The 12,388-nt window shown below is 39.4% G+C and overlaps 1 protein-coding gene across 4 annotated transcripts in view; it reads right to left on the bottom strand.

Annotated features, from left to right (window-relative positions):
* The window catches only part of LOC131243433 (tRNA-dihydrouridine(47) synthase [NAD(P)(+)]-like), a 58,854-nt gene extending 54,037 nt beyond the window's left edge, over positions 1-4,817 (bottom strand). For 2 of the 4 annotated variants that reach the window (XM_058242799.1, XM_058242800.1), the window contains exons 1-5: positions 4,427-4,815; positions 2,636-2,752; positions 2,281-2,514; positions 1,480-1,741; positions 691-947 (exon numbers count right to left, since the gene is read on the bottom strand). In XM_058242799.1, coding sequence (XP_058098782.1) covers positions 691-947; positions 1,480-1,741; positions 2,281-2,514; positions 2,636-2,752; positions 4,427-4,681 — 1,125 coding nt within the window. In that variant the 5' untranslated portion in view covers positions 4,682-4,815. Of the gene's footprint in view, positions 1-690; positions 948-1,479; positions 1,742-2,280; positions 2,515-2,635; positions 2,753-4,426 lie in introns of all 4 variants that reach the window. The other 2 variants (XM_058242801.1, XM_058242798.1) reach the window with 2 other exon arrangements.
* Positions 4,818-12,388: the final 7,571 nt, after the last annotated feature.

The raw sequence follows: 12,388 nt of genomic DNA, 5'->3' as shown, positions 1-12,388 counted from the left end.
GAAATCCAGTTTCTTGTTTTTTTTTTAAATTTTTTCTGATCATGATGCCGTCCGCGTAAAATTTTTTTACTTTCTTGGTCTCTTTCGAAGGATATCGTGTCGTTGGACTGCGATACCGATAATATCGGCCAATAGTATCAATATTACAAACACTGATTCTAACAACAGTATATACCTTATTTAAAGCGCAACAAAGGATAGGGGACTGTCTTAGAGAAAAATAATTGTTGCATTTTGCAAATCACAAAAACATGCCGAAGGTGAATGTTCCTAACCCAAACAAATCAAAACAAGTCAACTCATCCCCTTTGCCAATTAAGGAATGGTTTGTTGTCCAAATCTACTTTTCAAGAGTGACGCGCAAATACTTGTGCTAGAGTTGTGTGAGATCGGTCCTGTGAACTATGCAACCACTTGAAAATAAGTTAGCTTAAAAAGTTTGGCACCAAACCATGTGTATACTTCTTTCCAAAGAAAAAAAACCATGCATATCCTACTTTTATGATCAACAATGATGTTAATCGCATATTGAGCTGATGTTATGTACAGCAACGTCACAGAAGAATGAAAAGATAACAAGGTAACTGATTTATGCACCCCTTTACTTCTCCAAATAATTCATTTTGCAAAAAGCAGGCAAATTCCTTATTGCTGAATAAGAAAATGGAATGGCACAAATTATATACAAACCTGCAGGAGATTTGTACACATAGCCATCTCACCGCAAGTGATATCAGCTCCTAAGAACTTGCAAACCCTCCTGAAAGGAAGATTCCCGACTGTAGTCAGAGGCGCCAAATACAGCTTCCCTCTGAAATCAATGATCTTCTTTTCACGTGCATTTAATTTTAGACTCGAAACAAATTCTGGTGAGCAAGAAGGATCAGTAGTTATGTCCAGAGGTTCAGTCCGTGCAGCTTCCAATTCTCTTTCTGGGGGTGTAATTCCTGAATGATTATGGTCCATCTGATCAACAACTTGAAGTCTAAAATAGTTGCATACACAGAAGAGGTATCTTATCGCAAATGCTCAATTGAAAGAAATGGCATCGTTTCGTCCAACCAAGTTGTGGCAGTAGGGCCCACATTTCAGTAACCTGTTGTGCTATTGATCTGGCGCACCATTGGATGCACCATGCCTCAATATCTCCCCTATCAGATTATCTTCACTGCCTGATGAAAATAGGCAAGTACAACCACTGACCACATTTGAGGGGCGAATCATACAGTTAGGATCATCCAATGAAGAAGTTTTTGGGGGTAGTTCTCTCACCAAATGCCCACTCTCTGAACAGCTTGGATCACCAAAAGGTGGACCCCACATGCAGGTTTATTAGGCCAAGAAAGTATTTGGCCAAGCATGTATATTTACTCCTACAGAAAAAAACCATTCTATCTGAGCTATGTTGCATGAATGCATAGAAGAGGGGCAAGAATTAACACAACTTACAAAATACGTCCTACTGGAAAATTCACTCACCATTATCCATTTGACTGGAGCAGCTTTTTTCATCAACTGTATTCCTTGCCTTCTTCAAAGGTCGAGTATCGTCAATAGCAGAAGTATCATCCACAGAATCCTTTCCCGTGCTGCTATCTGCAAAGTCTTCTACTTCATTAACACAGTCACAGGTCATTTTGCTGTTATCATCCTTTTGTTGAGCATCCAATCCGTTTGGAATCACTCGACTACCTTCCTCCTGATCAACGTCTACCTTTCTTGCCTTTGCATTGTCCTTCACCTACAACCAGAATTAATAATCTTCAGAGCCGCTCAAAGCTCATCCAAATTCCTTGATAGAACTCCAACAAAAGAAACAGAGTAGCTTATACAAGTAAGAATTCTCCCACAGAATCAGCAGAGGAAATCAAGAATTGCGCCAAAGGAGAAAAGTCAGCAGCAACATCCCAGATAGACTTATTTTAGCACTGTCTGGCCATATTACTGAAAAAGTTTCAGAAGCCATTATCCAGAGGGTGTCAGACTGGCAGTTTTGCAAAGAAACCAGGAACCAATTCTTACAAGCCTCGACATGATTAGATAAAATGGGGAACATCAACAGATGGAACAGATTAGAATCCAAAGATACGCGGCTTCAAATACAGAAGATTAATAAGAAAAGTACACAATAAACTAAAACATCTCAAAGAAAAGCTTAGAAACAATGAAAGAGAACTTGTCAGATGAATTATCAGAAATAGTATGCTGATGTGTTTTATTCCATAGCATGAGCATCAAAAGAACTTCTAAGCTGAAAAGAATTCTGGTGACAGTGCTTACCGAAAGCCCAAGGCGTTTGAGCTCAGCATCTGCCCGAGGAAAACTCATTTTATTCTTCCATAAGAGTTTCTGCACATCTTTGTTCAGCCCGTTCATTTCAGAGATTTTCTTCTGAACGTTCGAAGTTTCTGTGGCAATACTAGTTTTATGTGTACCAGAAAATCTACATGCCATCCCATAAGGACATGACTCTTTGGAATTAAAAGGACAATCTCCTTGTATATCTGCCGGTTTCTGCATGTTGAGAGCCAATCCGTTGTGACCATAAGACATACTAGACATGACTTTGCAAGGAAACTAACAGAAGCTAAGATGAAAACCATTTGCAACAAAATAAGGATATGAAACACCACACCTGAGCAAGGAAGGCTTCCAAGTCATGGCTGAAACGGCATTTCCCATCATAACAACAAGCATTGACATTTCCAGTCTTTGCTATCTCAGGACAAATATTTAGCACAGATTTTTGTTCCTGAGGAATCAGAGCACCTCTCATAATTAATAACTTCACACAATCTAGAATAGGCAATCCCGAAATTCCAAGCTAAGAGGACATTTGCACATTCAATACAAAACAAACACGTCATTGGAAGTTCCAGAATTGCTAATCAGCTGAGTATACAAGTATTTTTATTTTTTTTTTTTTTTCTTTTTTCGGTGAGAGGCTGCGTATACAAATGTTCATAAACAAGGAAATAAAAAACATGTCGAAACAAAGCGGTGTTGCAGTGCCAAAGAAGCAGTGCTAGCTGGACACACTTAATTTCTAGGAATCTGCCATGCTAACACTTGGATTATGTCTGCCACAATTTTGCATATGTGGCTATGGATTATGTCCGTCAGTCTGATATTATGTCCCACCTGATTATTGGATTGACTTGATATTCAAACAATGCCATCTTCACAGCAGGGGCCCAAACACGTCACAGGTATCGGATATCGTGTCATCTAAAACCCCCAAATGATGTTCATTTGGCATTGAAATCAGGCCGATCCACTAACTGGGTGAGGCCCAAACATGCATTGACATCAAGGTTTAAAGTGTCGTCTGAAACCGGTACATATTGCGACACGCCTATCAGCATCACCCATGAACAATACGGCTGCATTGGGGCATGTCGGCTCCAAATAGCCTGATACAAGGGTGACACGGGGTGATTATACGGCCATATCTACCAATTTAAAACCTTGATTGACATAGCAAGAGCTGCCCATTGTTTTGATAGTGTACAGCCTGACAAGTGGATCTTCAAGGTGGGGCCCATATACGTGACTCTTTTATGGGAAAAGAAATGTCTCTTTCTCATTTTCTTCATTTTCCCCTGGCATTGCCCAGGGTCCCGCTAGTTACATAAACCGGATATTGAGGATGAACAATCACAGTACTATAGAGATTAAAGCCACCATTTTTTCACTTTGAATTATGATACTTTAAAATTGTGTTAGTAACAAAACTAAAACCAATAAATGAATAGCTAAATGCACAAAATCGTGTCCACTTGGAAATGATCCAATGCAAACATCTTCACCACAATGTGGCGCAAAAGGTTGTTGTGGGCCCCACCATGACGTGTTGATGACATCCACTCTGACCATCATGCACGCCTTCCCTCATTTGTCAATGGGCCCAGAAATTAGTGCAATCAATTACTCAGGTGGGCCACACAAGGAGGAACAGTTGGAAAGAGACAACCACCCTTGATTCTCGCTGGGGCACACCCAAATCTCGTAATGGCCTTATTTTTTAGGTATGCCATCTGGGGCAGATGTTTCATATCAATGAATTGGATGGCATATACACAACATGGTGGGTCCTCTATGAGAATCAAGGGTGGGCGTCCGCTCTCAACGCTTTGCTGGTGTGACCCATCTGAGTCATGGATTGACCTGATGTTGGGGGCATAGAAAAAATGAGGGAGGGCATGTCCAATGATCGGAGTGGATTTCATCAACGCATGACAGTGGGGCCCACAACAAACGTTTGCACCACATTGTCGTGAAAACAGTCGCTGGATAATTTCCAATTTCGGGGGAAACTGTAAAAAGAAATAATTCGTGATTTTGAAAGTTCTAATCTTATAGATTTTCCCAAAAAACTTGTGAGCTGAACAAACACGGCCAGAGGGATGGCCGTTGAAAATCTAACCTGTTGGCGCTCTCTCTTCAACTGCCTCTTGGACTTCTTCTCTTTTACTACGACGGCAGTTGAAGAAGATTTGTCATTGTTGGATGCGGTTCCGTCCTTCTCGTCGGACGGTAGAGAAGAAGAACAAGGGCGGAGAGGCGGAGGACGAAGATATTCCCTCTTGACGGGAGCTATTGCTTTGGCAACCAGCTCCTCTGGTTTTAGATGAGCGGAGGCCTTGGGTTCTCCCCCGTCTGTCGAAGTTCCTCCGTCCATAGCTGAAACGATGAGAAAAGCCACTCCAGGACGCTGTGATGTCTGTGAGAAGACTGTTAGAAGACTGTTTTAGGGCGTGGCTTGGTTGGGACCCGGAACCAGAGACGGACGTGGATTGCATCCTACCCCCGCCCGTCTCCAGCTGCGAATGGACAGGCACCGTGATGTATGGGTCTTATCCACACCGTCCATTCACTTTTTCGTATCATTTTAGGGTAGAAGCATAAAAATGAGTTAGATCCGAGGCTCAAGTGGACTACACAGTGGGGATTAAACTCTTACCGTTGAAAACGTCTTGGGAGCCACAGACGTTTTGGATGATGGAGCTGATATTTGTGTTTTCTTTTCATCCAGGTCAGTAACTTTATGAATAGGTTGAATGAAAAATAAAGTTTCGGGTCTTGAAAAAGTTTCAAGGGTGACAATCATTATCATCTTGGTGTGGTCCACTTGAGCCTTGGATCTGCCTCATTTTTGAGTTTTATCTAAAATGATACGAAAAAATGGATGGACGGTGTGGATAAAAACCATACATCACGGTGGCCGCTCAAAGCTCCTGACTGTTCGCAGCTGGAGACCGGGGACGTAATCTGCGTCCCCAGAGAGGTGGGTGTGTAAGCCTGACCGTTGGGCTCACGTCCATGTATGCGTTGTACATCGGAAGCGGTTTCCGTGCTCTTCGGAACCCGCAATGTATGTGTGTGACTTATCCAAGCTGTCCATCCATTTTTCCATAACATTATAAGACATGAGCCTAGAATTGAAGCATACTCAAATCTCAAGTGGACCACAACACAAAAAACAGTAGGAATAATGATGTCCATTGTTGAAACCTTCTAAGGGCCCACAGTGATGTTTATTTGTTGTCCAGTTTGTTCATTAGATCAGGCAGAGATGATAAAAGGTAAATACAAATATCAGCTTCATCCAAAACTTATGTGCCATTTGAGAAGTTTTTAATGATAGGCATTTAATTCACATTGTTTTATGTGGTGTGGTCCAATTGAGCTTTCAATATGCATTAATTTTGGGCTCATGCACTAAAACTATCCGGTAAGATAGATGGACAGCGTGGATAAAAGGCATAAACCACAATGAACCCTACAAAGTTGACTCAGTAGGCCTAGTTACAGTTAACCCCATGTGTCCTACTCATTTTATAATAAGAGCCTCTAAATGAAGCAAGTGGACCATGCTATAAGAAATAGTAGTCATTGAACACCTACCATTAAAAACTTTTTCAGAGGCTCACAATAATGTTTATTTGCCAGCCAATCTGTTAATAAAGTCACGTGAACATAAATAAAAGGAAAACACAAATATTAGCTTAATCTAAAACTTTTATAGGCTACAAAAAAATTCTACCAGTCATTCACTATTATTTTATCTTTTATTTTTGGACTTATGTCATAAGATGAATTAGCAAAATGGATGGACTGCATATATATATAGGGAAAAGGTACTATGCGCTCGACCTCACTAGTCTGTCCCATGAGGTCGAGCTGTGTGGGCCCCACCGTAATGCGTTTCGAACATCTACCCCATCAGTCAGATGCACCATTCCATCGTGGGCTTAGGGCTCAAAAATCAAGTCAATCTGTGACTTGTGTGGGCCACACCACATACAAAAGTGGAGAGGGGCCGTGCACCATTAAAAAATTCATAACCATTTTTTGGGCCCACCGAGATGTGGTTTGCAAATCCAAGCCATCCATTATGTGTGTCCCACTTGGAAGAGGGCTCAAACCAAGTTTCAGACGCATGCAAATTTCAGGTGGGCCCTATCAAGTGCTTTTATATGTTTTAACGGTGTCTTCACATGATTTTGGATGGTATGGCCCACCTGAGTTCCATATACGGCTGATTTTTGGAATATCCCATAATGTAAAGGGGACCCATCAAATGGATGGTGTTGATGGTCGACACGCATCACGGTGGGGCCCACACAGCTCGACCTCACGGGAGCTGATATATATATATACATATATATATATATATATATATATATATATATATATCTATATACATATATATATACATATATACATATATACACACATATATATATACATATATACATATATATATATACATATATATACATATATCCACACACACACACACACACACACACAATGTGAGCCCTACAATTAGGATACCACCCACATCTTTGGTTCTGGGTCCTAGTCAAGTGACGCCTTGTGTTTTCGGGCTGTCATCAGGTTGGGTTCTGATCAGGTCCCGGAGTACTCATACCGTCGCCGTATTGTGGGTCCCCTGTTCCAGTTACCAAGTTTGGCATTGGATCCAAATCAAATAACTGCATTTATATGGTCGGAACCACCATCATATGGATCCGACTGCATGCCCCTGTATGGATTCTCTTACATGCGCGTGGCTTGCTAGAGGAATTGGGAAAGTTTAATTAGAATTATATGCACTCGACACACAATCGATAAGTAATTCCCAGGAATTATGCTTTCAACCAATATGACTTATATTTATGTGATTTTATCTGCTGGGTGGGTGAAAGAGGATGTGGCTGCTTTCTTTAGTGCTGAAACTTTTCACTTATCAGTGAATTGTTATTACCCATTAAACCCAATATTTAGAGATTTTCTAATTTAAGGTTGGGTTTCTTTCACTAGTGAAACTTTAAGTAAAGAGTTTCAACCCCATCCATATAGATGTTGTCCTTACTACCTCTCTCGTTAGAGATTTAGTAAAAGGATCAGTCAAATTATTACTTAACTTTAAATATGAGATCGCAATGATTCCATCTTAAATCAATTGTCTTACATAGTCATGTCGCAAACTTATGTGCCTGTACTTCCTATTATAGGTACCGCTATAGGCTCTTGCTAGAGTAGCTTCACTATCACAATGAAGTGAAACAGCCGGTATAGGCTTCGCATAAAATAAGATTTCTAAAAGAAGATCTCTTAACCACTCAGCCTCTTTGCCTGTAGCAGCTAAAGCTATGAACTCAGATTCCATAGTTGAGTGCGTCATGTAACTTTGTTTCTTGGATCCCCAAGATACAGCTGCACCTCGTAGGGTGAATATCCACCCTATAGTGGACTTGTTGTCCCTTGCACTCGATATCCAACTTGCATCGGTATATCCTTCCAACACTGCTAGAAATTCTGAGTAAAATAGCCCTAGTTCTTTGGTTTCTTTAAGATAACCTAAAACTCTACTAATTGTTTTCCAGTGTTCAACACTTGGATTACCTGTAAACCTACTTAGTTTACTCACAGTGTATGCTATATTCGATCTTGTGCATTGCATTGCATACATAAGACTACCTATAGCACTAGCATACTCTAGTTGTGCAACTGTTCTTCCACTGTTTTCTTTTAATTTGATACTTGAATCAAACGGGGTTTTTGCCTCTTTAATTTTCAAGTAATTAAACTTGTTTATAATTTGCTCAATATAATAAAACTGGCATAATGCAAAACCCCCACTATGTTTTTTAACTTTGATACCTAATATGGTATCCACTTGTCCAAGATCTTCATTTTGAAAATCGAAGAGAAAAACTTTTTGGTTTCAGTTACACTTTCCATTTTATTACTAATTATTAACATATCATTTACATACAAGCATATGATTACAACATAATCATTACATACTTTTGAATATATGCATTTATTAGCAATATTGTGTTCAAAACCATAAGACAGAACTTTAGAATCAAATTTATCATGCCACTATTTTGGTGCTTGCTTTAATCCATACAAAGACTTAATAAGTCTACATACTTTTCTTTCATTTCCTGGTAGAACAAACCCTTCTTGTTGCTCCATGTAAAACTCCTCATCGAGATCACCATTCAGGAATGTTGTCTTCACGTCCATTTGATGGATATGGATATGAAGATGATGTATGGATACAAGAGCGAATAAGATCATAATCGATGTTATTCGAGCTACTAGTGAATAAGTGTCAAAATAATCAATTCCTTCTTTCTGTCGAAAACCCTTAGCAACTAATCTTGATTTAAAAGTTTGAATTGTACCATCTATGTGATATTTTTTTTAAATACCCACTTACAACCTATTGGTTTAGAACCTGGAGGTAGATCTACCAATTCCCATGTTTGGTTAGATATTATAAAATCCATTTCATCATTAATAGCTTCTTTCCAAAAAGCGGAGTCTCTTGAAAACATAGCTTCACTAAAGGTTTTAGGTTCACCTTTTATAGTCAAAACCATAGGTATTTTCCTAATCACCTTCTCTCTATCACCCTCAACTAGATGAAAAGAAAGTCGCTGAGAGTCTATTTGATCGGATCAAGACTCTTTTCTACTCTTGCTCTTTGACTCTTATAAGGTTCACTAGGAGTTTTCTCTTCTATTTGTGTTTCTTTTATATTTTCATTAGGAGATTGAATATCAGCATTCTTTTTCTCCGTGAATACAGAATTCTCAAAGAACTCTATATCTCTAGACTCTATGATTACATTGGAGTCTAAGTCTAGAAGTCTATAAGCCTTACTATGTTGTACATATCATACAAGGATGAACTTGATAGCTCTTGGTCCTAATTTAGTTCTTTTAGGTTCTGGAGTTCTGCAATATGCAAGATACCCCCACACTCTAAGATACCCTATGTTTGGTTTTCTTCCTTTCCATACTTCGTATGGAGAGGTCTTGATTTTCTTAGATGGAATTCGGTTTAAAACATGACATACAGCTAACAGTGCTTCTCCCCATAGGTTTAATGGCAATTATGCTTGTATTAGCATTGAGTTGACTATTTTTACTAACATCCTATTTTTTTCTCTCTGCTACACCATTTGTTGTGGTGTATAAGGTGCTATGCACTGATGTATTATGCCGTGTTCTTCACAATAGTTAGAAAATTCATTAGAGAAATATTCTCCTCCTTGGTCACTACGAAGGATTTTAATATTTTTATCTAATTGATTTTCTACTTCAACTTTATAGATCTTGAATGCATTAAATGCTTCACCTGTTGATTTTAACAGATATATATATACATATCTCGAACAATCATCTATAAATGTTATAAAGTACCTTTTCCCTCCACGGGTAAGAACGTCATTTAGTTCACATATGTCAGTATGCACTAGGTCTAATATTTGAGACGATCTTTCAACACTGGAGAATAGTTTCTTTATTATTTTAGACCGTATGCATACTTCACATTTATCTTTGTCACTATCATTGTATGATATTAGGCCGTTCTTAGCCATGAGTTTTAGGTATTGTAGCCAATATGGGCTAGTCTACCATGTCATGGCGTTACAGACCCAATCATGTAAGCAGAAGAATTCTTTTCATTTAAAGAGAGTTTAATCATCCCATTACAAGCGTATCCCTTACCCACAAAGTTTCCATTCTTAGACAAGATCAGCTTACCTGATTCAAACACAACTCTAATCCCAAGCTTGCTTAAGAGATCCCCTAAGACAAGATTCCTTCTTATGTCTGGGACATGCAGTACGTTGGTCAGGATTACCTTCTTTCCTGAGGTAAAGAGTAATTCCACGGCTCCTTTGCCTACAACTTTCGATCGTCCTTCATTTTCCATTTGAACCTCTTGACCATTGGTCTCATTTTCATAGGTTTTGAAATCAGATCGATCATTGCATACATGGACTGTGGCACCTGTAACATACCACCAACTAGGGATTTTCTCTTGAACTAGGTTCACTTCTGTGACCATGGCTACGATTTCATCGTCTACTGCATTAGCCTCTTTCTTAGGCTTTTTTCGGTCCCTACAGACTCGGGCGAAATGGCCGGTCTTGTCGCAGACATAGCAAGCTCCCTTAGGTTTGCCGTTTTTCTTCTTTTGGGTTTTCTTGAATTTCCCTTGATCTTTGTTAGGTTTAAGAGAATCAGCTTTCTCATAGGTATTATTTTGGGATGTCTTTTCTACTGCGTTCACCTTGGATGAGGATGCACCATTAGCGTCATCCTTTTTGTCTCGGTTACGAGATTATTCTTCAATACGAAGATACTTCTGGATTTGTTCTAGGGTGAACTCTTCGAATTTATGTAGTAGTTTCTTCATGTAGTCTTTCCAGCTCGGAGGCAACTTTGTGATTATAGCTCCGACTTGAAAGGATTCAGGAAGATCGATTTTTATGACTTTCATTTTATTTACAATAAGCTGCAGTTCTTATATTTGAGCAAGCAGTGGTAGATTGTCTACCATCGTGAAGTCGAAATACCTGACAACTAGAAATTTCTGTATACCTTCCTCTTCAGCCTTGTATTTGTATTCCAGTGCGCTCCAAATTTCTTTCGCTGATTTGGTCCTCATGTACAAATCGTACAATCGATCAGAGAGAGCATTGAGGATGTGGCCACGACACAGCAGTTCATCTTCTTGTCGCTTGATCCTAGCAGCGATCTGTTCTGGAGTGTCAGTGTCTTTTGCTTCAGGCAAAGGCTGGAGAGTCGGGTCCAGGATGTAGAAGATCTTCAGAGCGGTCAGCAGGAATTTCAGCTTGTCCTGCCATCTAGTGAAATTTGAACCATCGAATCGGTTCAATCGGATCAGATCCTAGTTCATCAGTTTGATTGATGCAATACTTTCAGTGTCCATAATCACGCTTTAAGATTGTTAGAAAAGTTTCTTTTGGATACAGCGAAAATAAAAAAAAAATAGAAAAATTAAAAATTATCACTAGGCTGAATCACTTATAAAATACGCTGTCCTTAAAGCGTGATTCGCCCCCTTATCAACTGCTGATGGGTTACAGGCGAATTGCTTCCAGGATAAGACAAGCCTTATCTGGATCCAGCGTGCAGCAATCACGATAGGTCCACTATGGAATAATTTAACGCAGTAGATTTATTCTGGCAGACTTAGACGATGGAGATGATAACAGTATTTTAAAATGAAGCTATGGACTGTATCTGATTTGATGGGAGAGATGGTATGTTGAGATGATGAAATCGGAATGGAATGGTCCAGTTTATATAGGCCTCAGGTTTAGACCCGTTGCTGTGTAGTATTCAATGGTCCAGAACGTTTGAAAAATGTTTCTAGCCGTTGTCCATTAATCTCAGACGTTTCTGCTCATTAGATCTGTAGATCTGACCGTTGGATCATCCTGGCCGTCCGTTTTCGGACCGTTGTGGCTTTTAAGGTAGTCATCCGTTTAAGAAACGGCTAGACGTTTCGGATTTTAAGATCCGACCGTTCTCAGTCACCTATAAAACCTAGGCTCATTTCCAACATTTCAGATCCACACTGTCTCATTGCCCACGCCCTCGCCCTCGCCCACGCCCATGCCCACGCTCGTGCCCGTGCCCGTGCTCGAGCCCGAGCGCGAATATGCTACTGATAAATAAACAACTGTTCCAATATGCAGACCAACTTAGACCACCATAATCAAGCTAACTGATAAATAAACAAAGGTTGATTAAGCAACAGAAAATACATGTCCACAGTTATTATAAAAATAAAAAATAAAAAAATCAGAAGTACATGTATGCAATTCTTAAAAGAATACATATACAATTAAGATGTGTTCCTATGATTACCGAACTAGATAACATTGTTCTAGTTCTTACTATAAATTGTGAAGCCAAAAGGTTTTCCGTATTTGAGACAACCCAATGGGGTTGAATATATAGAGATTACAACCATCCATACAAGGAAAATAATAAACTCAGAATTCTCTACCTATGGAAATAAACTATACATGGTATATTAGTTA

Source organism: Magnolia sinica, chromosome 4 (assembly GCF_029962835.1).
Source record: "Magnolia sinica isolate HGM2019 chromosome 4, MsV1, whole genome shotgun sequence".
In the NCBI taxonomy this organism is placed as follows: domain Eukaryota; kingdom Viridiplantae; phylum Streptophyta; class Magnoliopsida; order Magnoliales; family Magnoliaceae; genus Magnolia; species Magnolia sinica.
This window is presented reverse-complemented; position numbering and strand designations above follow the sequence as displayed.